The sequence below is a fragment of the Carassius carassius genome, chromosome 32, assembly GCF_963082965.1.
Source record: "Carassius carassius chromosome 32, fCarCar2.1, whole genome shotgun sequence".
Taxonomy (NCBI): domain Eukaryota; kingdom Metazoa; phylum Chordata; class Actinopteri; order Cypriniformes; family Cyprinidae; genus Carassius; species Carassius carassius.
The window spans coordinates 6,502,271-6,529,705 of NC_081786.1; the positions used below are offsets into that span (position 1 = coordinate 6,502,271).

Genomic DNA, 27,435 nt, shown 5'->3' on the forward strand with positions numbered 1-27,435 from the left:
CGATGGTGAATTGGCTTTCTGGGCCTCCAAGCGCCCCCTGGTGGAATAACGACGTTCGTCTCGTATCAACAGTAACTTGGCATTTTCAGCTCAATCTTCTGTAACAGGGGAGGGCACGGGGAACATTCTTTACTCCAAGAACACTGTATGGCATCAGAGGACTGTGGCATCGTAGCGCAGACTCATTTTTACTGTGATACGGACACGGGAGATACTGACGAGGGATGAATTCTCTTCCAGCCCGTGGATGCGCCCTAACCGTGTCCAATGGATCTCCCCGGCATCAGCAACGCGACTGTGGACATGTCGGGCTCGGGCTTCATCTTAGAGATCGTGACCATCAAAGCCGTTGTAAACAGCCTGAGCACTCAGGCCAGCAACTATACAGCGGGCGAGGAGCCCAGCAACACCCCGGTGAGGAGTTCGGAGGGGAACTCGGTTCTCCAGGGCATCGCGGTGGCTGCGCAGGCGCTGCTGCTCCTGGCCATCTTCTTACTGTCCAGTCTGGGCAATTCAGCGGTCTTGGTGGTTATAATCAAACACAGGCAGTTGAGAACCGTCACTAACGCGTTCATCATGTCCCTGTCCCTCTCGGATTTCCTCACGGCCGTTCTTTGTTTACCCTTCTCCTTCATGATGCTCTTCAGCAAGGATGGCAAGTGGATGTTTGGGGAGAACTTCTGCGTCGCCAACGGCTTCTTCAACACCTGCTTCGGCATCATCTCCACCCTGACCATGACTCTCATCTCATTCGACCGATATTATGCTATCGTCAGGCAGCCTCAAGCCAAAATCGGCCGCAGGAGAGCGATCCAGCTCCTGGCGGCCGTTTGGTTCTCCGCGGTGGCCTTCTCGTTTCCTTGGTACCTGCTTATGGAGACCTCCAGGCACTTGGTGGTGCACAAACAGGGGTTTTACCATTGCATGTACGTGTTCCACTCTGGTACCTCCAGGATGGGTACTGAATACAGTGTAGCTTTAATAGTAGTGTGTTACCTGATTCCTTTTGCCCTCATGTGCTTCTGCCATTACAACATCTGCAAAACCGTCCGGCTGTCGGAGATCAGGGTGCGGCCGGTGACCACTTACGCGCACCTGTTGCGCTTCTACAGCGAGATGCGCACCGCCACCACCGTGCTCATCATGATCGTGTTCATCATCTTCTGCTGGGGGCCCTACTGCCTGATGGGCATCATCACCGCGCTCGGGAGCTACTCCTTCAATCCTGCTATGGACACCGTGGCCATCTGGATGGCGTGGGCTAACGGTGCCATCAACCCGCTGATTTACGCCATAAGGAACCCGAATATATCCATGCTGTTGGGTCGGAGCAGAGAGGAGGGATACAGGACTAGAAACATCGCCGCGTACCTGTCCACGCAGACGCAGCGCAGGGAGACGGTCGGGAACCGGGCGGACCGGATTAGAGACCGGTACGTGAGCTGCCACGGCGCAAACAGCCGTCTGTCTTCCTCCAGCCCGGCCAACGGCGGAGATGTGGCCATGTGGGCCTGTAAAAACCCGGCGGTGTTCTTCTGCAGAGATGCGCATCCGGATACGATCACTGAACCGGCGGTGCCCAAAGCTGAGACTGCTGACACCAGTCTGTAACGCGCTCACACTTTATGATGACGACGTGGGAGCTAAAATTACTTAAAAATGTCAAATTTCGTTTTTTTGCATTGGATAACAAAATGTCAAGTCAGGTTTACACATTTAACACAAACTTTTCTAATGCAATGATATTAATGCATCAAGTTTAAGTGACTTCGAATGTAACTCCTTTCAGTTCCTTTACTTTCAAACTCATTTTGACATAGCCTATATATTTTTTATGATTTTATATGACATTCACATTGGTTGCATATACAGTACCAGAGGCTGTTTGGCCTATTCATATCTGGCTCATACAGTAAACATAGCCTATTTTATTAGAGACCCTTAATAGAATTCTCTTGTTAAGTGACATTTATGCTGTTTTTTTTTATCTTCCTTTCCTTGGGCCATTTTATCTTAGAAGAGCTAAAGTGTTTAATTAAATATTCTGTTAAATAACTAAGCTTTTGACAAAAAGAGCCGCCAATCACCAACCTTTAAGTTGTTAATAACATTTTTCAAAAAAAATTCTCTAGGGTCTCACTTTTGCTATATATAGCTAATATGCAAATTTGTAGATTTTAATTTTTTGCGTTTTTTAAATTTTATGTTTTAATTTATTTTATTTTTATAACGATTTGATCTTACGTATTTTATTGCAGCAGTAGTACCTCCCTTTAGATTTCAGTAAATCACATGCATTTAAATAAACTGGAACACTAATCAAAGTTTCATGTCAGTTCCAAATATTTGAATGTTCATTACCTAATAATATTATTATGTTATATGATGTTTAAATAAGCATTATGTTGTGTGTATTTTTAAAGCTGAAGTATGTAGAGTAATATAGACGTCACTAGCGCCACCTAGCAAACTCTAAAAGTGACGCTTTACGAAAAAAAATAAAAATAAACCCCGCCCCCAACTCACGCCATTGGTGGAGTCAGTAGGACTAGGCTCGCTCTTTTCATAACACTGTTAAAACTTTACATTCTTCAGCTTTAAATATAAATAGTCCTACAAGTAAAATATCAAAGTTTGAATGTAAATTAATTTAAGATTCATATTATATGCATTATATTATTTATTAATAATTATTATGTAAATTTATAAAGTGTTACCATCTTTTTACATGAATTTTTCAACCTATATTTGAAATCAGACTCTCCAAGCATGAGTTTATTAATATTATGAATCAGCAGATAAAGTGTGTAGACTAGTGCTTGCAAAGTGCCAAGATGAAAGTCACTCTGGAATGCATGAATTAATGTAAATGCTTTACAACACTGTGAATGAACTGAGGAGTTTACAGTAATCTCTCTCACAGCCTTAAACCATATCCATGCTGTTCATCATCTACACTGACCTGGAATATTACCAGTGAAACATATAAGAGTTGAGAGGATTTTGTGACTATTTAATTAAACAATCAGTCATAATGACATGGTCGTTTAAGAAATAGGGTTTTTTCATAGTAAAATGTCTTAGCTTTAAGATTTACACCCTTCAGACATCCAGAACCATACACCTGCTACACTGTAATAATAATAATAAAAAGAGCAAGCAAGTCCAAATAAAATAAGAATATAATATGATTTCCTTTGATTGATCTGTAAACAGCATACACTTCTGTCAAATTATTCATCATATTTTTGAAGGGAAAACAAAATTAAATCTTTTTCTGTAATCATTCGCCAGTATTTATATAATTGAATTATATAATTTTTTTATATTAAAGACCAGCTTTAGAGATTTATAAAGGTATATTGTGTTGATAATCCAATCTGAGAAAAGCACAGGGTCTTTTATATGTGAAACTTTCCTTGAAACATATTTTAGAGAAAATATACGCAGACATAAAAGAGTCATGGGCCTATTAAATGTTTGTTTTTTGTTTTTGTTTTTACCATGTTGGTTTCAGTTATAGGTTATATGCATTATTATTTTCAAATACTCAAATTATAATTTTTTTTAAATATCAAAGACAGTTCCTATTTGAAAAAAGCTATTATGAAATAAACATCACTATAACATTATACCGTCTTTTTAACCGTCTTTGAAAGCGGTTTGCCTGAAATAAAGTTTGAATATGTTTTATCCATTTTATGTTTGATTACTATTCACAAATCACTCTGACACTAGAACTAATCCTTCAGTTAAGTGCAGTGTTGTTGTGTAATTATGAAGCACTTTGCTAACCTTAATAATTTCAGGTCGACAAATCAGCAGTCAAACACTGTTGCAGTGACCCTCAGGGGTCATTTATTTATTGATTACTTATCTCACATCCAAATGAATTCTTAAATAAAGAAAGCAAAACATAAGGCAAACAGAGGAAACTATTACAAAGTGATACAATATTACAAAGAACTATTAGTGAAAAAGATTTAATGGCATCTGATCAACAGGGGGAAAAAAATTATTAGCACAAAATAGTAGTGTCAAGGACTAAGAAAAAGCCTTGGTCAGAAGAGTTAATAATGGATATATGTACATATATACAGCCTTAAACACAAACAAAGGAAATTACAAGAATATACATGCACGGCAGACAGTTTGGTTTGCTTCGGATGCAGGTTTTGCATCCACAGCGATTTTTAACGAAAAGTTCTTTTTGATAATCGCAAAAAATATTGCATCCTTCTGTCATACTCTAAAATATAGGCATTGGCAATCAAAGTTTGACCGTAGCATATTTTTTTCAGTATAGTTCCTGTCAGTACATATAATACATGGCATCTGTAGATTTATAATAATTTGATTTCAATAACATTTTATACAAAATGTTGTTTTGTGGAATTAAAGTTGTGCATTGTGCTTTAACAGGTCTGGAATGGACAGTTTATTAACAAACAATCGCTTGTGCGAACTAAAGGAAATACTCATTACAAACAAACCAATTACATCATGCAATGATATACAATTATCACTGCATCCCATATTTTCAAATCACTTTTGCTTCCAAAACACTGACTTTTAGTGTTTAGCACACCACATATTGCAAAACAAGGCCTGTTTTTTTGAGTGTACAGTGTACACCAACAATAACTCAAAAAAATAAAATCAAATTGTAAGCAGTATCTGAGCAGACTCAATAAATGGGGTTTATGGCTGTCAGGCAAGCACAACTGTGAAAATGGGTGTTCCTGGATTTCAGCAGCAGTTTGTAGCCCTTTCTGCTCATTATTTCTGTGAACTGTGGTGCACAAGCACCATGCAAACTCCTGTCATCTTCAACACAGACACGGTCACAACTGATTTACATCTTTAGAAAAATCCTTAGGGAGTATTTTGGCAGTCAGCACATAACTGGTCCTCTCCAGTCCTGAACTGAAGTAGAGCTGTTTGCACGCGTGTGTAATGTCTCAGCTCTACCAGCAGGAGGCAGCACTAGCTCCTGCAGCTTCCTCAGAAGTTGAGTTTGGTGATGGGCCTCTCTCTGCTGCTCTCTGCGCTCTGTTTGACGGGACGCTTGCGGTTGTATTTCATCTTCGACAGGTCTTTGTCAAACACCTCTCCGGATCGTAGTGCGGACACCAGATCGTCGAATTCTCCATCCTCCTCGCAGTTCTCTTTGGCTTTCCGGGCTTTTCTTTCCTTCTCACGCTGTTCCTTGAGCTGTCCACAGAATATTTTAGATTAATCAGATCTGCAAGTTTTATTTTTTCTTAATGTTCATCATTGTATTGCAGGGAGGCGTTTAGTTTGCTTAGTGCATACTACACAGTGTACAATAAAGGCAGCATACTTTTTTTTTTTGGTCAATTTGAGGGACATAATTATATTACATCCTTCCTCTCAATCTGTTGAATTCTCAGATTGTCAAAGGAAAACTAGGATTTTTACTGGAAAAGCTGCATTTTGTCTTGTAAATTTTTAAATATTTAGGGGCCATTTCCATATTGGACTTTCTTGTGCTCTTGAGATTTTCATTTTATTTTGGAGAAGGACACAATGCATGCTTGTTGACACTTTACCTGCGCCTCCATGCGGGCTCTGCGCTCTTCCTCCTCCTTGCGTCGTCTCATGTTCTCGTTGTCCTGTTTAGCTTCGCTGAAGGCCTGCAGGAACTGATCAAAGATGCCAAAGAACTCATCGGGCTGCATGCGAGTGGCGTCCTCACCGAAGTGCTTCACAGCCTTATCAAACTGTGTAGAGTGAAAGACAAAGACATTCAGGAGAGTGATTCTTTGTCATATAATCATTATTGTATCTTTGGTACTTGAATGAAAAATAAAAAGAAGAAGTAAAAAATAGTTGTCAAACTCTAGGCTGCTAGAAGTATCTAGTGATCTTGTCATATACACTACAATTTAAAGGCTTGGAGTCAGTAAGGTTTTTTTGTTTGTTTTGTTTAATGTTGGTTTTTGATTAATATTTTCCGTGTATTTTAAATACAATTTTAAATAAAAGTTTTCTATTTTAATTTCTTTTAAAATTTTATTAATTTCTGTGATGACAAAAAAACAGCTAGATCCCAACATAATATTCAACCACTGCAGCCATGTGCAGCTTCATGAGCTGGGTCAGACTGGAGGAGACAACATGCCTTTGAAATGGATCTTTAGCCTATCGCAGTTAAAGATTACGTTCCATGTTTCCAGAGGTTCCAATAAACTCAAAGAAGTGAAAGCAGTGATTTAACATCTACAAGGCTGAGTTACATGTGCTAGCGTGGAGCGGGAAAAAAAGTCTGGCAACTTTATGATACCTCTCACATTTAAGTGACCAGATAGAGTGACAGGCGTCGCTATGTTCAAACCTCTCATCTATTAGCTCCTCAGGTTCAGTGAACTGTGGTGCACTTTCTTTCTTACCAAATCCTTGGCGTCCTGAAGAGAGTCTTCCACATCAGAGAAACTGAAGCCAGCCACAGTGATGAACTGACTCACAACAGACACAAACTTATCTCCGTAGGTCTGAGGCTGACTCTTCTGGTACTCCAGCTCCTGTTCAGAAAGAGAGAATTAAATAATAAATATTAAATAAGAAAAAGGGCATTTAATTCAGAGGAATCTCAAGCACTCAAGAAAACACCTTAGAAACCTAGCAAGACTCTCAAACTTCAAATCTCAAGGTTCTTTTTAGTTTTCATGTGTTGTAACCATAAATCATGTTTTGGCCAATGATACTGTTTTATTAATAGATACATTTGCAACACTGGATGACCTCATGAGCTTTAGAGTTTTTTGTCAAATGAGAGGATGGCGCTTACCGTCTCCACACTTTTTAGGCCAGTGCGTAGATTGTTAATGTCTTTCTCCAGTTCAGTCATGCTGGGAAAAAAGGAAGAAAAATAAGTTGGAGCGCGAGATAATGTTTCACTGGACAATTTGCAGACTCTTTAATCTCACTTCGAATGGCTTGGGAACGAATTAGATCAAACAGTATCTTCACACAGTGACTAAGGTTTTGCCAAATAGGACATGTTCCTGGATCAACAAATGTTGTTGGTGCTGGAACAACGAACCCCTTCCCAAACTATAAACTACCCCTAAAATGAGAGCCAAATGATTGGCTGAAACTGTTCAAGCTTTCAGCACTAACCTTATGCCTAACATCTGATTGGTTGTTATTCCAGGGTTCAATACAATGTTCTGTTGAAAAGTTGGGTGTTAAGTATACAATTAAAAAAAAAAAAAAAGACAGATTTTATTTATATGAACAAAAATAAAACCAGCAATATTGGGAAATATTATAATAAGTTTTTGATTTTAATACATTTTAATTGTAGTTTATTCCCTCGATGCAAAACTGAATTTCTTCAGCGTCACATGATCTTTCAGAAATTATTCTAACATGCTGACTTGCTGTTTAAGAAACATTTCTTCTTATTAATGTTGTGCTGCTTAATATTTTTGTGAAAACTGAGACTGATCCTAACATTATAAATACTTTACTGCCACTTTTGATCAATTTAATGTGTCCTTGCTGAGCAAAAGTATTAAATGTTTAAAAAAAAACAAAAAAGGAAGCATTTGTGGTATAACACTGATTACCACAAAACCAATTACTCATCCCATGACTAGAAACAGAAGTCTGTGAAGCCTTATGATTTTTATAAAAGCACTTACATTAATTCTCCTATTAAAGCCTGTGTATTATTTGAGCTTTAAAGTTGTTTAAATCATCTTTTACTGTCGGGTTTGGGTTTAAGGCATTCCATTGTCTCTACAAATCTGATACAGCTTTATACAGAAAAGGTCAATCAGTGAGTTTTTCATACTACAATTATGCTAATATTGCATATTGTTTGTCACTTGTTGCTGTGCTGTCGATACAGTGAGTATTTCAACATTTACAGATTGTCCCTTTTCACTTCCATTTCAAGTGCTTTACTATTTTAGCCCAAAAATCTTGTTTAAAGGGACAAGTGGAAGTTCATTTTTGTGTTAAGCAACATCATGCCACAAAGTTTTGTCGGTTAAGCTTAACTTATACTAAACCCAGTGTTACCTCTCTATTACATACACTCTTTTTGGAGACACAGAAACTCTTAAGCGGATGTAATAGTGAGACTTGATCATTTTAGGTGCATACTTGACTTTGGCTGCTTCTGGCACGTCGTGCAGATCCTCATGAATCAGGCTGACTTTAGGGTACTTCTGGTCAAGAATGGTGATCAGGTAGTGCAGCAGAGTGACGTTCCTATTGAGAAACACACAGCTTGTGTAACTGCATGGCTGGTAGGTGATTAATAGACAGTACTCGCTCAAACTAAAGCCCTGTCTTACTTGTCGATGCTGGACTTGGTGTCGGCGATCTTGTTGAGAGAGGACACTTTGAAGCCATAGGCACTGCCCCTCTGGCCTTTGTTCATGTAGTTACCGAAGGCCAGCACCACCTCCAGAAGCTGTCGAAGATTCTTGCTCTGAAGAACCTCCTTAGAGGCTTTACTGAGAGCTGAGGGAGAAAACAGCATTTTTAATATTACACCTACGAGGTGTGCATATGCTTAATTACACACAAGTCCAGTAGAGATGAACAGAACTGTATAAGAATTTACCTTCTACTTTCGGCTTGATTTCTGCTATTCTTTCTGCAAACTTCTTTTTGAAGTAAAGAGACTGCAGTCTTTGCTGGTAGTGGTCGATTCTGTGGTTTAAAAGCAGAATTGAAATAAAACACCATCAATTGTATGATAATATCTCATCTACATTTCCAGATGAAAGTTTGGATACAGCCTAATTTAAGCTTCTTATGATCTTAAACCTAAAGGTTTCTACTTAAATGAAATTTGTTTTGGTGGCAATTACAAATTGTCTACATTCAAAGTCCTAATACTAACGTTGCGATTCATTTAACATTAACTTTAACATTATTTTAATAACTTTCACTGGAATATAGTTAAATGTGTCTGAAGAAAACCTCTTGATCTAAAGGCTTCTGGTTAAATGTTTGAAATTTAATTTTGCCGACAAATATAGTGTATACATTTTAATTGCTCCTGATAAACTGATCAACTATAAGTTCAATTTCAAACATTATTATTTATGTTATTTTTTTAGTTTTGACAACTGCACTTTTATTGTAAAATGTGGGAAATGGTCTAAATAAAAAATACATGTCTCCAAACAATTGACTGGTAGTTTATATCAAATAATATTTCATATAAAATAGAAAGCATACTAAAGTAGAATAAAAATAAATACTGAAAGAAAACTGACCGTGTCAGTTTACTTACAAGGGGTGTACCCATAATGCATTGCTAGAAAACATCTAAAATATATTAACAGCCAAATATTCTTCTGTGGTTTTTCATTGTTCTGGTAAAGCATGCCTGTTCGTGAGAGAGGGGTCCTGTTTGCCGTATTAAAATAGTCCAATAACACCTGCAACTTGTTTATTTTTTATTAATAAATGGAGCCACCCATTCTTCATGGCTTTTAAATGTATGTCCTTGTGGGCTGACATTCTACAAAGATGGCAGAATGAAGAGGTCAAAAAATGACGACATGTTTCCAGTCCTGTTTCAGCCAATTTCAGGCTTCATGCCAAACTGAAGAAAACCGCATTTGGTAACTGGAGTCGGCGATTATTATAGCATGAAACTAAACAGACCATGATAAGAACGTCATCCTGTAAAACAGTTTATTTTCCAAATACTGACCTCTACACCACCTTTAGCTTTGAGAGGAAACACAATTTAGGAAATACTGTGTGTTTTGATGGCTCTGTCCAGTCTGATGAAAGTTATCTCTATTTATTATGTCCCACACGAAGTGGCTTTTCATGACCTAAATTGATGGTTACCTGCTCATCTCATAAAGGAAGCGATCTGCCTTCGCCATCCGCTCCAACTCATGTTTGTGTTCCTCCAGAAGGTCCACGTCACTTTTTTCTGGCACGAACTTCAACAGCTGCAGGGGAAGAAGGCAAGCATACTAATGACTAAATTGGGCCATCCAATCAGAAATCATTTTGAAAGAAAAGTCTTAAAGGTACAGTACCAGAACAGCCTGTTTGTTCATAAAATAAAATTAGAGAATAAATTATGGAAAAAATAATAATAATTATATATATATATATATATATATATATATATATATATATACATATATACATATACATATACATATACATATATACATATATATATATATATATATATATATATATATATATATATATATATATCCTGAGCCTTTTAAGTGATTTGAATCCAATGTGGCACCATTTATGGACTACACATCCTCGTCAAAAACTACACATCCCCCACAAAAAAGAAAAACTGGTACAATATTAAAAGGCTTTGGTATGTTTTATATTTTTACAAACTACAGCAAATTTCCCCATCAGTCAGAATGACAAATGCAAGGAGGATATGATGTCTTGCCAAAATTGCTTCTGCAAAACAATAATTGCATGCTGGCTAGGATTGCCAGGCTAATGTAATTAAACTTACAGCCTGTGCAGGCGCTCTATCAGCTAATCCCAGTTCTGCAATGTTTGACATCAATCCACTGCAGTACAGTTTGTTTTGTACATGAGCCACCTGGAGTTCTGAATTAAAGTGTAAGCTAAGTGATGAAGTATGATGCATCTCACCTGCTCCAGCATATCCTTAGGTAGGTCTTCCTGCTCATCCATGGTTAGTATGGCTCTCTTGATCTCCTCGTTGGAGAGTTTTAACCTGCAATAAGGAAATTTGAGCAAATCAGTGCATGTTGCACACCTCGTTTTTGAGTGACCCATACAACGAAATAATCTGGTCAAATTTCCATATCATTTTACTTTTGAATTTGGGGGGATATGACATGGGTTTCCATGAGATTGACCATTTGACATCTAATACTACACCACACACATGCAAAAAGAAAAAAAATAAAGATTTAAATAATCCAAAAGAAATACAATAAATAAATAAATACACCAAAATAAACAAATGAATAAATTAATAAACCAAAAAAAAAAAAAAACATAATAAAAGCAAGACAAATAAATAAATACAGTATGCACAAAAACTATGTTCTGAAATAACTGAACTGAACTAATGTTTCTTGGTGCAGTAAATGTTTAAAATCCAGGCTTTATTAACAGCTGTACATTTTAATCAAACACATAAAGTGAACCCACTCTGTTTATTGCCGCTGCTATGGCGACTTGTGATGCATCAGAAAAAAATCCTGGCTAGGATCATTTTATGAATAAAATGCTTGGCTGCAATTGAGTTTTAAACACATCGTCAACCGTCAGAAACAAAATGGCTTAGGTAAACAAAGAATTGTTCTATTGTGAGTCATGCCGTTTATTACTGTGAATGAATCTTAAATGGTCAAAGATGGAGGCTGTGGGTGCCTTATTTACAGACTCACTTGGAAAGAAGAATGTTGCAGTTTTGTGCACGCCTTCCATCGATGACAGACAATTCTCTGACCTTTTTAGAAGTGACAGTGTCATCCTCTGATTCTTTCTGCAAAGAACGAAATGCATTGAAGGTCAAAAAGGAAGAGGAAAATACTGAGAGAGCAAGCTAGTGATGATTTCACACTTGAGGGTTTTAGGTGAAAAAATTTAAGTTCTTGTCAGTTGTGACAGTGACTAAAACGTTTGCAAGCACAGCGTGGTTCAGAACACCATAAAAGAATAAAAACAGAACCATATTGATCAAAATCAAATGCAGGTTTGGACTCAGAATGCGAAAACAACAAGAAACCTGCCATCTCAAAGTAAAAGACAAACAGTAATTTTTCAAACACAGGACAACTTGCTCATGACACAACCAGACATCCACAACAACAGAGGCTGAAAACAGTCATCTTCTGCTCTTTAGAGCCAGATGGGGAGCAGACAGCAAGAAATAGCGTGTTTAGACGATGGCACGTCGGGTTTTATTTGGAGGAAGAGGGTGGAAGAGAATGTGTCCATGAACAGGGGGATATTTGTTTTTTAGTTGGTGGAAATCAGTCTCCTTCGCTGTTGCATAAACTCCAGATGCATGCAAAAGCAAAACCAATTGCATGCCTCATAACCAACTTGGCTAATTACGAACAGAGACATCTTGAAATGCTGGCTAATAAACTGAAATAGGTCTTTTTCTTCATTGCATTTTAAGCTATGCTAAAAAAGGCAACAATAAAGAATGCACTGAACATTACATAAAAAGTACTATGTAATAGATAGCACATTTAAGCACAGACAGTTTAATGCGAAAACTCTTTTTAATATATCAAACATGATTTTAACGGTGATTTTGGGGTGAAACATGATCAGAAAATGTATTTGTAAGATTCTAGCATTTATGTCACTACAACAAAGTACTTCAAAGAATACCATGTAGCTGCATGTCCGAAAAGCATGGCATTACCATGGTATCACCACCAAACTAAAGAGTCAGGTCTGAAGACCACTTACCCGTCTAAAGATATTTAACAGAGAGTCCTTTATGGCAAGCGAGAAGCAGGAAAGTGTTAGTTAGATCAGGAATTAAATAAAAGTGCAGGAGTAAACATCATGCAGAAAAAAGGGTGATACAATAAAGAGGGCTAGACAGAAAGTGCTTGACACTGCAGTTTTTCTCATAGAATGCATCTGGAATGACGTGTGAGACGTTTATAATAAAAGAGCAGATGCGTAAGGATTCTCATCTTTCCTTTATGTCACTGATGAGTTACCTGCTGTCTCTGGTAAGCCGAGAATGTTTTCTCAATATCCTCCAAGTCCAATTGTTTGAAAACTTTGAGGTCGTCCAGGTCCAGCCACACAGTCCCTTCCAGTTTATTCTGCGATACAGAGATAATAAGTGAATAAACTATATTTAATAAAATTAAATAAAACTGAATGAAATGAATACATTAATATAAAATTTTAATGAATTAATTATAATAAAATAGTGTAATTACAATTAATAAGAAGAATTTTAAAAAGATATAAATAAACACACACACACACACACACACACACACTGCAGTGTCGTAGTATTAAAATATTATCGTTATTATTATTGTTTCAATCAATTGTTTCGATTGGAAGTTTGTGAGAGTAGGTCTTGAGCAATAAACTATGTACTCACTTCACTGAGTTTGGTCCAGTTGAAAGACTTAAGCGGATTGGACGGCTGAGGAATGTTCTTTTTCTTCAGCATGGAGCCCATAAGTCCTCCAGGGAGAGGAGGAGCACCAAAGCCAGGCAGGCCTGGTGGAGGTGGTGGTCCGCCGGGGGGAGGGGGTGGTGGCGGCGGTGCTCCACCTGGAGGTGGTGGAGGAGGAAGGCCAGCCAGACCAGGTGGTGGAGGTGGAATACTACCAGGGGGCAATGGGACGAGTGGGGGGCCGCCTGGGATATTTGTCCTCTGAAAATACAAGACAAAATAGGATTGTGAAGCAAAAGTATTAAGAGGCTTTGAATATGAAGAAAAACTATGCAAAACCACATTTCAGTCTGATCCAAAACCCTGTTGACAATGCATTTTTAGGCCCAGTTGAGAAAGCATTCCAAGACTTCAGTTATGCTGCCACAAACAAACAAGTACTACTGGAACTACCATGATTATTCTGGATATGATATATGTACTGTATATATAAAATGTATGAAAAAGAGTTCAAACTAATTAGGAATCAACTATTTCACACCAATTGAAAAAAAAATCCATCCTATTGTGGTTTTCTGGTCTTAGTTGGTTTAAGGTGGCCTGACCTCCCAAACAGGCCAAGCTAGGGTTCAGCTGGATTATCTGGTCTTCTGTTACACCAGATCAGTCTAAGTAGAAGCCAAAACAGGCCAGCTAACCATCATAGGATAGTTTACACAGGTTTTTTTTTTTTTTGGCAAGGAGTTGAGTGCTCGTTCCAGTTCAAACTCTTGAATTTCCATTTCAGTTAGGTTGCTGTAGAGAGAAACCAATTCACTGATTTTTGAAAGAGGCATATTGTGCGTATGTAACATACATTACTCATCTCATGTAGCCGGACTGAAAGGTCAGCAACTTGCTGCTTAACAAGCTTATGTTCGCTGCTTTCTTTCTCCAACTTCTCTTTCATCTTATTGAGAGTTTGCATCATTTCTTCCTTCTCTTGGGCTTTTGCATCACACTCCCTTTCTTTCTTCTCCAGCTTCTGCTGAAGTTCATTATGTTCTACGATTCAAGCCAGAGAAACAAAAAAAACAAAAAAAAGTTGAAATCAAAATGAACAAACGCTTCAGTATTTGACAACATCAGTGATTCCCATGCTGATGAAAGCACATGTAAAAACATTCAAGGCCTCCTGAGGGTAAACAGTCACTTAAATCAATATTCAGCTCATAGAAGGCATGTACCTTTTCTCATTTTTTCCGCTTGCTCTTTCCATTGTTTCACCTCATTCTCATTTACCAACCTGTAAAATCAAACAAGAGAACAGTATTGGGCACTTCTGAATGGTAAAAGGGAGTTCACATAAAAATGAAAATCCTGTCACCATTAAATCTTCATATCATTAAAAACCCAAAGGATATTATTTTTTCAGTAGAAGACAAAAGGAGACATTTGTGTTCCACACAAGAAAGCAAAAGATCACAATTTTCATTTTTGGGTGAACTATCATTTTCAATGTGTCCCTAAACCACAAAAATTGGCATTCATAATTCATAAAAAGCACAAAGATGACTTCATATTAGTCGGGTAGGACCAGCAGGAAACCAAGGAACTTTGGTGCGAAATGTTAAGCGATCAGAGATGCCCCTTAAAATGAGAGTCAAACTTCAGCTCTGTAACATTTGATCAAACCACCAAATGTTTTCCATATGCATTCTGCATATTTGTTTTTATATTCGACTGAAACTGTCCCAGATCGTCTCTCAGCTTTCGACTTGTTTGAACTAGAGTGAAGTTGTGTCTCACTTCTAATTAATCCCATGCAGAAAGATGACACAAAGATGTGTTTATTTTAACTCTTGTACCACCCAAAAGCGAGCAACTTTTTTAATGTTCAATCATATTCTGGATGGGTTTTTGTATATAAACATCAAGCAACAAAATCTAAGGTCTGGCTCTTTCCTAATATGTGATTAGATACAGGTGAATGGCTACTTGCTTAAAAATAACTTTGGGTCTGGATTATGGATTTGGGATTATACTTTTTTGAGCTAAATTACTTAAATCAAAAAATGATATGACAGGTCATTTTGGAGAGTATTAAAACTCAGGATATTAATAAATGAGAAAAAATGAGGACACCAGGGTACAATTTTGTTAAATGTAATGACACGTATCTCTCACTCACATTCGCACTACGTTTTTCACGTCAAAGTTCTCAAGAGGAGCCACATCGGGGTCATGACCCTTGTCGTTCTGTAGGACAATCTGCTGGACAATTCGGTCGAGGAGGAGCCAATACTGCACAGTATTTCCATTTCTTTTGTCTGAGTAAAGAGAAGAGACGATGGTCAACACTTAGAAAGCAGACTACCCAATGTTTATTATAGTGACTGATATAACGCATATATACTGTATTCACTACCATTCAAAGTTTTGGGGTCTGTATGTATTTTTTTATTGCTTTTGAAAGATTTTTTTATTGCTTTTGCATTTATTTGATTACAAATACAGTAAATATTCTGAAATATTATTACAATATAAAATAACTAACTTCTATTTTAGTACATTTTAAAATGCAATTTATTCTTGCGATGCCAAAGCTGATTTTTAGTGTCATACGATACTTCAGAAATCATTCTAATATGCTGATTTGGTGCTCAAAAGTATTTCTTATTTTTTTCTTATTTTTAAAAGTATAAATTCCTTAACTCTTAACTGTCACCCGTCCCCTATGTGGGACGCCTACGTTTACTTCACAATATTACAATTAAATCCTAATCTAATCATGATGAACTATATATGGTGGAAAGGTCTAAGTGTCCTAAATAGATATTTTACCAGTGTTTTTGTTAAAATAGTCATAGATTAATTTATGACAAGAATGCAGTTCTGACCTTTGTCAAAAAAAAAAGTCTTCTTCGTTGCCCTTTTTTGTCACACTTTAGAAATAATCAGAAATTATATATCAACTGAAAACTTAAAATCTCAAAATGTATCCTTTAAAACCCATTTTAAACTCAGACATTGTATTACCATGAAAATTATATATGAATATCATCATGAATATCAAAAGTTAAGTTTGGATCATGCACTTTCAAGTCTATGTGGGAAAATGTGAGTGACAGTTAAGGGGTAAAAAAATAAATAAATAAATAAATAAAAAATCATACTGACCCCAAACTTTTCGAATGGTAATGTACAATTTAATTTAATGCTAACTAAAATTCACTAAAAAACAAAACTTTTTCATAAAAAAAATAAATAAATAAAACACTGTACATGTCCCAAACACAAGGTATTACTATAGGGCAAGGTATTGCCATGTTCAAAATGATATGCCATGGTATTATTTTGTATTCTTAGTGGCACTCGTTATGAAGTGTTTGTTCACACTGTTGTGGCGGGGTCCATGGACGTGACATCACTCACAAGGCATATGAAGACAGTGCTGCAAGACGGACATAAAGTGCGGGAAGGCGTCCGTGTGGTTTATCCTCTTTCGGATGAGATCAAACACCTGAGTAGCACTTTTAGTGTCTATATGAACCTGAACCAAACAAACAGACAATGAAATTACTTTTGGAAAAAAAGGGCCTGTATTTAGAGTCAAATTGAGACAGCAAGCATACATTCTCAAACCGCTTAGCTAGGGCTAATTCATCTTCATTTCGTAGCATCTCAAAGAAGTCCAAATGCCTGAAGAGTAAGAAAAGACGACTGCATGTTCAGCTCAACAAAACCCGACCAAGTACTTGAGGATGATGGGTCTCAAAATACAGCACTTACCGATCTAACGTGGAGTTTTCATGGGACCGTAATTTATCAATCACTGGTTGGATGCCCAGCATTAGAAATTCATACCGCAAATGAATTCTGAACTCCAAACTGGTCTGTAAATGAAACGTTGGAAATCATGGAGAAACTCTTGGATGATTTGAATCTAATGAGATGCAGATGTAGAGAAGTAGCGCTTACCTCCCCTGCTCCTTGACTGAGGACTGCGTTGATGAAGGACATGATTGCCGTCTTGAGGTTCACTTCATCTCTGTAGCGGCCCGTACTCTTGTCCAAGTCATTTAGAAGGGTCTGTGTGAAAACCGAGAAGATGGGGAGAAAGAACGAGAACAACAAAGGCGAAAGACCTCTTAATATTTCATTCATAAGTCTCAATGCCCTTATTTGTGAACCAAAAGCAGAACGAATTTCTGTGTAAATCGTTGCATTCGCTTCTAAGGAACAATTTATGAACAACTGGTTTTATGAATGATTTATGTTTAAAGAATGAGGCCCAGTGAGGGAAACCACCAACTCTCTAATTTTCCGCCCACCTGAAATCGAGTCCGTTCGCAGGCGAACTTCTGATAGTGCAACATGGCTTCCAGGATTTTCTTGTGTCCTCCGGGCACCAAGCAAACAGCACCCATGATCTCCAGAACAGCCACTTTGGTCTTGATGTTCTCGGTGGCCAAGCTCTGAGCGATGATGTTGATGCTTTCTGAATGTGCGAGCACATGGGCACGTCCCTGAGAGTTGTTCATCAGGGCTTTAATGCAGCCAATCAGCGAGGTGTGGATCTGAGATTCGGTGGTCTCGTAGTCCATCGTTTTCAGGAAGTTCAAGATGCACGTCAGTCCATCGAGGTCTATGAAGCGTGTTACAAACCTAGAGGAGCACCACAAAGGTTCAGCCAATCAGATGAAAACACATTATGACTCAGGTAGAAGAACACATGGAAAATTTTACTTAATGTCCTGAATTTTAAGTGCAGAGAAGGACTGCTGTAGCTGCAGAGAAGATTGCATGAGAAAAGTTGCTGAGGCCTTTACCACCATGATGAAGGGCCAAGCTAAATTAAGTCGCTGGCCCTGTAAATGGTCTCTGGGGGACAGCTATACAAATTCTTAATCATTTTAGCAGCTGTCACAGTACCTTTAAAAGCACGTTATTTAACTAAACTTGGAATTCATCTGGAATTAATTCAATGAAATATGCTCAAAACTTTAGAAAAATTTACATCTTTTTTACAAGCTTCTTTTAAATCATAAATAAAAAATTTACTATTGGGATGACAAATATTTTAAATTTGTATTGCTGAAGCATTTTCATACAAATATGCTGATCACCAGAAGTTAATTGAATTTTTTGTGTGAAATATAATACACTATTAATGAAAATGAATGATTTTTATATTTTTTTCCTACTGATTTAGATGTGAAATCAGATTTTTTTTGTGAGAAGCATTTCATATTATTATGCAAAGAGCATAAACAAGTCAGTCTCAGCACAACAGGAATAGAGCAATAGATCTAATACTGTATGCACAATGCAATTTAGTGAAGCACGTAGTGAAATAGAGATGCTCCATTTGCACACAGCCATGTGTAAGGCAATGTGCTTAATCAGAGTTATTAAAAAGAATTATACTGGCCCACAGAGTGAGTGTGTGTGTGTGTGTGTGTGTGTGTGTGTGTGTGTGTGTGTGTGTGTGTGTGTGTACCTCATTGGCTGCGTGCGGAGAGCAGTTTTCAAGCTCTCTATGGTCTTACTCCTCTCCTCCTCATCCTCCTTCTCTAAGGCCAGCAGGGACTTCCTCTGGTGGTGATATTTAACAGAGGCAAATAATTATTGGACTGTCCAAAGTTTGCCAGGTAAGAGTTTTGTTAAATTACCTAACTGCATATAAACTGAAAAAAAAAAAAAAATCACCACAAAAAAGTTTTAGCTGTAATACAAAAGGAAACCTGTGCTATAACGTGAGTGAATTTATAGCTTAACCAATTATCTGAGCATCAGCGCTCTTTGCGCTATGAAATATTTATAGTTGTTTACCACTCGATAAAACACCAACATCCCCAACAACTTCCTTGAGGGCAACATATGTGAGTTTAATGACTCCCTCTCGACTAAGAGACTTTTATATCCTCAGGGCAAAGACGGAAACGAGTGTGGTCAGGGAAGTGTTCATTATTTGCTGTCTAGTTTGTTAGTCATACTTACAGCAGCCATAGAATTGATCTGATCGATGTAGAATTCAGGCCAGCTGGTCGCCCCCTTATTCTCTTCCTGATCCTATAAAAAACTAAAAGATTAGCCCGATACTGAAATCATATAAACACAAATGTATATAAACAGACAGAAATTTTCAACTTAAAAAACAAAACAAAAAAAAAAAACGGAAAAATATAATCTAAAATGTTAGGCCAACACTAATTATTCTAAGACAATGATTTTACAGCACAACATGTTTGGATAGACAATGTCAGATAGAATGATGGAAAGAACAAACGATGGAATGATAGACAAAGAATGATATGATACAGCAATAAATAGATAGAAAGAATGATAGAGAGAACGACAGACAGACAGTTATGTGAGTGGATGTTGAAGAGGAGGAATTAAAAAATAAGAAGGATTTACAAAAGATTATGAATAACACGCAGATGAATCATTCACAACAAGGAAGTTAATTGGGTGAATTCTGATTTGAAACACACAAACATCACTGTACTGTCCTCCACACCAACACAGATCTCTTTGTACTGCCAGGTTCTCAAGCATTTCCACAGTCACAATGTGTGAGAACATATCTTATCTAACCACTGCGATTCCCACAAAATCGCATCCAACAACCCAAAAGTTCTTGTGAACTGATATATTTTAATGTGTGAACGTCCACAGCTGACACCTTGCATGAGAAGCTTCTTGTTACCTGAAAACAGACACAAGACACTGAGCTTCGGCACTACTACACTCCTAATGTGGAGTTAAACGCTCTGGCAGAGTGTTAAAAGGCTACAATTCAGTCCAAAACATGCCTTTTCCCAGAGTAACTGATTTCTTAAAGCTTTTAATACAAAGCCAGGGGTTGGGAAACAATACCACAGTGTTTAGTGTGTCTATAATATAACAGCTGCTTGCTCTTTCAGGCTAAGATTGACTTGTGCTGGCCAGGGTAAGTTTGGAATTGGGAACCAGGGTTGTTTTGGGGGGTTTCACACACCACATGAGCCCATAAGCTTCCAGGAATCTTATTTAACAAGTCCATCCATTGTTTTATAACCACATTCTGCAATTATACAATTTAACTAAACTATTTTAGACCATAGGAGTTTAGAGATTAATAAAAGTATAGCTTGAAACCAAAACACAGGGTGAGAAAGATCTCATTATGGTTATTATTAACACAAATACTTCATACCAGACATTCACTTGTACTTTGGCCTCAACATCTTGATGGTAGTTTTAGTACTCATTATATTGCACGGTGCTGGTTCCACATGTTGCGCAGACCCCAAAACTCCACTGGGAGGAGATTTGATTCAGGCCTTACAGGTGTAGTTGGCTGACACGCTGCATTCAGTATTTTATGGAGCTGGGATAATGCAACATTCTGAGACAGGTTGGGTGTAAAATAAAATAAATAATAAAATAAAATACAGCGAAAGATTTGGAATTTTTTTTTTCCACCATAAAAAATAAAAGGTAATTGCTTTTTATCTCACAAATCTGACTCTCTTTTCTTTCACAAAACACATCTCACAAAATTAGGACTTTTCTTCTCCGAACTTTGAATTTATAAATCACAATATAAAGTTATAAACTTAAGTTAACATCTTGCAATTAATTTTTTTTCTGTGATTTGTGAGTTTATTTAATTTCAAATTATAAACTCACAACTGTATGTTAAATTGTAAACTCAAAATTGTGAGAAACTCAAATCAGAGAAAAAAATGATCATCTTCTTTACGGTGGAAAGCAGACTTATAAGTGCCACCTATGTCTCAAATGGACCATTGGCACTATCTACAGACCAATCGTTCTGTGTCTTTACAAATCAAGAGCCTCAGGGTTTAATTTGGTTTAGTTTGTATCTTTTGACTCTCAAAGCCATGATATCCATCCACTTACATTATAGGACTGATAGACTGCAATGGTTTGAGTTCATATCTTTTTTTGTGTTTTACTGAAGAAACATCTTGGATGCCCTGGGGGTAAGCAGATAAACATCAGATTTTCACTTTTGGTGGTAACTATCCCAAATGAACTTTCACAATTGGGAGATATAAATTTAAATTCTGGGAAGAAAAGTCAGAATTGTGAAAGATAATCTCACAGACACAGTTGTGAGAAAAAAAGTATTCCGAAATAATTCACAATTACCTCTTTTGAAACTGGCTTCATTAGAAATATATAAAACTTTTTTTTTTTTTTTTTACTATTTGTTTGGTGCATTAAAGATAGGATTTGAGAGTAGCCGTGTTTCCAGTACCCTTAAAATTGCACAAATTGAAATTGCAAATTTAAGATACAGCTAATGGAAACACGTCAATTTTGCAAAAAGCTAATTATGCTTACATGAGGTGGTCTTTCAGGCAGTTTGAAAAAAAGTATATATCACAAAACTGCAATGGAAACAGTTTTCGTGACATGCTCTAGTCAGCCACAAGACGAGACCAAACTAACAAGACTTCAAATCTGATGAGTCTGTCTGTATTATTTCTGGGAAACACAAAAGAACACATTTGGAAATCTGAGCCCCACTGACTTTCACTCTATGACTAAAAATACTATTTATTTTTTTATATCTTATTTTGAGCTCCACGTAAGAACCAAAATCATACAGGTTTATTATTATAAATATTAAATATTTGATGTGAATTATCCCTTTAAACCAAAAATAAGCTATAAAATTTTAACTGAAATTACACCTCTACCAGTGTATAAGCTTACAAAGCCTTGATCCATCGCACAGAACATCAACATAAATGTTTGCTTAAACATATGAATGAGAATAAAGTTCATTCCTAACATCATAATGATTGACAGTATTGTTTTTTATGTGTTTTAGAGGACAATAGGTCAGCAGCTGAAGAGCGCTCCCCTGGTGAGTCGTGACCAGGTAACTGGTCTTATACTCCAGCAGCTGTAGAGAAACCTCAGACCACTGCTGTGTGGTTTGCTCTTTAGTTCCACTGGCGTAAATGCCTCCTATAAACGAGAGTTTACAGAGTGTGTCACGGCAGCCTGGGTTCTGTTACCTCTCACTCCTCAGACCCAAATCACACGTACTGTGAAAATAAACCCTTGCACTCAACACCACTTCTCTGTCCCAAAGCCAAGCCTGTACTAGAGCAGCAGCATTTTTATTAGGTCCTTTTTTGGATGTACAGTACGACTGTTCATACATTTAGCTGTTCAGTTTCAAACTCCACAGTCAAGCCAGATGAAATGTCTCCGCAGGAAACAGAGTTGTTTTAGGAAACGTCTATGCATGGTCAATGCCAGGCTATATGTTCAGGTCTTTCAGAAAATGGAAAAGGCATCTGTAATGGGAGTCCCTGCCCAGACTCATCTAGTGCCAATTACTTACCTTTTTCTTGCCACAGTAGATTTGCCATTTCTTCTCGGCAGGAAGGGCAAACATGGCCTCTCTATGTTTTTCTGTGAGATCCAGCTCATCCTGAGAAGAAGATGATAGGTTTTAAAACAATGCATACTTTGTCAACTCAATCACCAAAAAAAATAAATAATAATAAAAAGTCACATTCTAATACAGTTAAATAATGAAAATTTTCACTTTAGGTTGCTTATTTGGAATATAATACAAATACAACATAAATCCTAAGATGAATATAATATAAATCCTAAGAGATGAATATAATATAAATCCTAAGAGATGAATATAATATAAATCCTAAGATGAATATAATATAAATCCTAAGATGAATATAATATAATATAATATAATACATTCCTTAAAAACTGATTGCTCAATTTTTTAGACAGACAAGATAGATAGATAGCTAGATAGATAGATAGATAGATTCAAAGGAATATACATTATATACAATATAATAAATAATAATGTTTGATTTTGGCAGTAACACACACAGGTATCCTATCCAGTCAGTTATAAGGCATGACAAAACAAACATGTCTTAAATTCTGACATCAGCCTCTGTATATCACTGACCCTCAAGCCGGGGTTAATTTCCCATAATTCTGTGTGAGATAGGGAGTCCTTGTTTCCTCACGGCAAAGAAAAGATTGAGACATGTAAACCATCAATGAATGCTTGTACACTCCTGTGACCTCTGTGCATTCCCATGATGCAGTTCTGGCCCAAATTGGTCATATTCAGTCCAGATGTTTGGGCACAAGTTAATTAACATCATGTGAGAGACACATACAATGAGCAGGTCCCAAGACCACTTTAACAGGCTCCATAAGGAAATAATGAGAATAAAAAGAATGAAAAATACAGGAAAATCGTATAATTCAACTCATAAGTACTCATGTATATTTGAGCAGAGATTCCAGAGAGAAAACATCACATCCAGACACCACATCTATTGCAGAAGCAGTCAGGTCAAAATCTGATCTTGTCCAGACTGTTCTCTCATAGTTTCTCCGTTTATGTCTCTGCAGGAAAAAACTGAACCTGAGATTTTGATCTTCTATCCTTCACACTCACTAAATGCCATCTAGATAGAAGCAGCTATCCTTCAACTTCATGATTAGGACTGCTTTCTCACCTCCCTCAAATCAACACATAATCAAAAGCCTGCTAGAAGCATTTTCCTTTTTTAATCAAGTCAACATGACACAGATTGAGGTCTCAGTTGTGGTTCACTCTGAGTCCTCAAAGACTCAGCAGGGGACAGGCTGCGTTTGGGACAGAGTCTGGTGCACGCAAGTCATCCATGAGCCCATCTGTGCCAAATGCCTGCTGGTCACGCGCTAGTGGGCATGAGACATACAGACGTTCTCCTACTCAATGGAGTCTGCAGAGCTAATGAGGGAACGTGCATTGTCTAACACTCTTTACTGGACCATTAGTAGAGAATGCTTGGATTCCCCATATTACGGAGTCCAAGACAAGCACTGATTCACTCCACAAATGGAGGAATGGTGGAGCAAAGCAGTGCTCAAATGAAGAACAAGCATTTTTCTAACTATTCCGATGGGATTAATGTGAATGAACCCACTTAACAGGCTCCATTTGTGATTTTTGGCCATGTGGGCTTGCGTGCTTATGAACACTGTATGTTCTGTCTTAGCAAAAAATGCAGTGGTGAAAGCTCACAGGATATAAACACAAGTGTTGTTTTAATAGGTTATCCTTAACATACCTTCCAATATAATGTTTGACAAAACCAAAGACCAGATTTGACTTTCAAAGTAGCTTGTGTCCAAAGATCTACACTTCAACAAAAATCTATTTAATTGTGCTGTAGGGCTATGCGATTAATCGAAATTGTAATCTAAAATTGCTTTATATCATGATTTTCTGCAGCCCCAATCTCTCGGAGTATGCTATCCGAACCAATCAAAATGCAGTGCACCTAAATGGAGCACGAGAACAGAACAGACCAGGCATATGTAATACCAGGATAAAACCCACCACCACCCCCCTCCCCGTCTGTGATGCACATTTTTTCCAAGCTCATACAATAGCGCCATACTCCAGGAGCGATGAATCTGCAGCAGTCATACAGCAATCATGCTGCAGTGCACACGCTGAATTAAAGTGACAGCAAAAAGTTTCACATTAAAAATTAACATGGATTGACACGGAAATGTAGTAAGTACACAAATTATTATAATTAATGTCTACGGTTTCACTGTCAACGTGACTTTTTGGCTAGTTTTAAAACAAGGAAAAGTGCACTTTTAGATAAGGCAATAATTGATGGCACTCGTGGAGGTAAGAAAATGAAGCTATATTTATTGAGTTTAATCGTGAATATGTCTATGAAACATTGTATTTCTGTATTGTAATCAAAATTATGGATAAATGTTGTGTTTGTGTTAAACAGCCGCGGATCTGGAGAGGACTGCAAAAGCATCCTGTGCGAAAGCGAAATGAGTCCATGCTGCTTCTACGCACTGCAGACAGAGAATGTGTGAACCTGGCGCAACAAATCTATTTCAACACCTGAGGCACCGCTACAATGAGCTCTATGACCAATGCATGGCAAAAAAAATTTAAAAAATCCCTGGACACAGGATTTATTTTTTTTTGCTATATGTCAAGACATTTTGTCACACCTTTACTAAGTGATTATTTTTAATTATGTCTGTTCAAGAGACGTTACAACTTTTTGATGAAGCTCTAATTGGATTTCTTTTGGAAAATGTTTCAAATTCAACACTGAATGCATTTATGACTGTAAAGCATGTCTGTATGTGTCAAAATTGTGATAAAAAAAAAAAAATCGTAAAATTGATCAAAGAAATTGCGATGGGTTTTTTTTTTTTTTCATATCGCACAGTCCTAATGTTAGCCAACCTGAAATGTTAAAATGTACTAAGTGACAAGTTAGATATTTGAGTTGACTAAACTTAAAACACTTAAGTTGAAACAACTAATCTTTTTACAGCAAATAGAAAGTTGAATAAAATACATAAACCAAAAGAAAATTAGACTACAATGAGTGCTCTATATACCCATCTATGGAATGATATTCCGTACATTATTCAAAAGGAATTGCAAATTGTATTGTATTGTATTGTATTTTATTTGCAATTGCATTTTCAATTTGTGGATGCATAAAATGTGACATAATCCAAACGCAAATGCAAATCGCGCATTACGTTTGCATTTTCGTTTAAGCGAACGCACAGTGTCTGCCAAATTTAAAATGGAAATGCAAAGTCCATTTGCAATTGTGTTTCCCATATCTTACGAGCTATGAGCCTGTCATATTTAAATAGCAATATTAATTACCACATTTGCCTTTTCACTCTCTCTGCACTGTGCATGTAAACTGCCAAAACTCAAATGGAATCGCAATTCCTTTTGCATTTGAATTTCCAACGTCTACACGGAAACCTGTCAATCAAGTGACAGGGGTGGGGCCATTTTATTGGGCGTGTTTGCATTGGGAAGTGATGTCACTCACAGTCGACGGTAATAAATAATTATTAATTAATTAGTGTGGACTTTGTCATCTAAATACTTAATAACCAGTAAGGTTAAGGATGCGTCTTAAAAATTACTTCATCTTTTCTATCCTGTGAAGCTTTACTTAAAAAAAGATGTTTCCTGATATTGACACTTTATGTTCTTTTTGTGGTGCTGAACACAAATCCATTTCTCATCTCTTCTGGGAATGCACATATACAAGTCTGTTCTGAAAGATTTATTGTATCTTCGATCATACTACAATGTACCATGTTTTACTATGGTAAATAGGAGTTATCGATAGTGTTTATAATTAAACCACAGTAGCCACAAATGTACAGTTGTCTGAGACGTTATGAAATGTTCTTTAACATCATGAGCCATAAAATGTAGTCAGTGATCTGCTATGGTTTATTTTCATAATAGGTAAACACAGGTCACAAGTTAACAAGGTCACATTTCCTTGATTCAGCGGCTTCCTGTCTTCAATCGAGAGATCTGGAGCTAATTTGGTGTAGCTCGATAGCTTGGTGGTTAGTGACTCGCGGCACGCCGTCTTTTAGCGCGTGTTCGAAACCCAGGCCAACACAGACGTTCTTTATTTTTTTGTTTATCCTACTTCAGCCGCAAAACGGGCGATCATACTAATAACATGTAATCTTTACAAGAATATCTGAATCATGCAATGAGCAAGTCTGCGTTTATTAAACACTTAATATCGTGTCAGTTTGTGCTTTCAGAATCGCCGAGTCTGCTGCTGTCGTTCCAGCACATCTGCAGCAGAGACCTGAACCAAGTTGGTCACCAGATAACACGGTAACCAGTTAAACCGTAACACCGGGAAGATTAGGCAAATAAGACTGGTGACGTAGGTCTGCGCGCGTTTCTCAATACAAAGTACGCTGATTTAGGACTTGCATCCTCGGTAGTTCAGACTTTGTGCATTCGACTCGGGAGTGTGATGTCTGCGAGGACGCAGGTCCGGTAATTCTGCAAACAGCAGCGTACTTGATAACTTCAGTCAGCTCGCCTTGACTACTGCAATTTTCCTCACTGTATTTACAATAAAACAAAAAAAGGATATGAAATACCACTGCCTCCTTTTATTTTTCATTTAAACATAATAATAGCAGCAGAAATGTACTAAGTTCAGGGAAATGTGTATATATACAGTCATTACAAATGAAACTAAATATTATATCAATTGCCTCTTTTATTACCGTCGACTGTGAGTGACGTCACTTCCCAATGCAAACACGCCCAATAAAATGGCCCCACCCCTGTCACTTGATTGACAGGTTTCCGTGTAGACGTTGGAAATTCAAATGCAAAAGGAATTGCGATTCCATTTGAGTTTTGGCAGTTTACATGCACAGTGCAGAGAGAGTGAAAAGGCAAATGTGGTAATTAATATTGC

At 37.2% G+C, this 27,435-nt stretch overlaps 2 protein-coding genes across 5 annotated transcripts in view; one reads left to right on the forward strand and one right to left on the reverse strand.

The window, feature by feature from the left end:
- The first annotated feature begins 103 nt into the window (after positions 1-103).
- On the forward strand, positions 104-1,966 carry LOC132113176 (G-protein coupled receptor 135). The gene has a single exon (XM_059520998.1). The coding sequence runs from the start codon at positions 268-270 to the stop codon at positions 1,609-1,611; it is 1,344 nt and encodes a 447-aa protein (XP_059376981.1). The 5' UTR covers positions 104-267; the 3' UTR covers positions 1,612-1,966.
- Positions 1,967-3,835: 1,869 nt separating this feature from the next.
- daam1a (dishevelled associated activator of morphogenesis 1a) overlaps positions 3,836-27,435 on the reverse strand; it is a 57,238-nt gene continuing 33,638 nt past the window's right edge. For 3 of the 4 annotated variants that reach the window (XM_059520016.1, XM_059520017.1, XM_059520015.1), the window contains 24 exons: positions 22,482-22,571; positions 19,109-19,180; positions 18,609-18,703; positions 17,440-17,773; positions 17,087-17,197; positions 16,898-17,001; positions 16,741-16,807; positions 16,541-16,658; positions 15,297-15,435; positions 14,353-14,411; positions 13,983-14,170; positions 13,109-13,387; positions 12,711-12,818; positions 12,451-12,477; positions 11,412-11,509; positions 10,645-10,729; positions 9,850-9,956; positions 8,603-8,691; positions 8,331-8,499; positions 8,137-8,244; positions 6,812-6,872; positions 6,414-6,545; positions 5,574-5,744; positions 3,836-5,214 (listed from right to left, as the gene is read on the reverse strand). In XM_059520016.1, coding sequence (XP_059375999.1) covers positions 5,005-5,214; positions 5,574-5,744; positions 6,414-6,545; positions 6,812-6,872; positions 8,137-8,244; positions 8,331-8,499; positions 8,603-8,691; positions 9,850-9,956; positions 10,645-10,729; positions 11,412-11,509; positions 12,451-12,477; positions 12,711-12,818; positions 13,109-13,387; positions 13,983-14,170; positions 14,353-14,411; positions 15,297-15,435; positions 16,541-16,658; positions 16,741-16,807; positions 16,898-17,001; positions 17,087-17,197; positions 17,440-17,773; positions 18,609-18,703; positions 19,109-19,180; positions 22,482-22,571 — 3,021 coding nt within the window. In that variant the 3' untranslated portion in view covers positions 3,836-5,004. The remainder of the gene's footprint in view (positions 5,215-5,573; positions 5,745-6,413; positions 6,546-6,811; positions 6,873-8,136; positions 8,245-8,330; positions 8,500-8,602; positions 8,692-9,849; positions 9,957-10,644; positions 10,730-11,411; positions 11,510-12,450; positions 12,478-12,710; positions 12,819-13,108; positions 13,388-13,982; positions 14,171-14,352; positions 14,412-15,296; positions 15,436-16,540; positions 16,659-16,740; positions 16,808-16,897; positions 17,002-17,086; positions 17,198-17,439; positions 17,774-18,608; positions 18,704-19,108; positions 19,181-22,481; positions 22,572-27,435) is intronic. The other variant, XM_059520018.1, reaches the window with a different exon arrangement.

Excerpts from the sequence above, each read along its gene's own strand:
- LOC132113176 (XM_059520998.1), top strand. The coding sequence starts at position 268 with ATGGATCTCCCCGGCATCAGCAACGCGACTGTGGACATGTCGGGCTCG.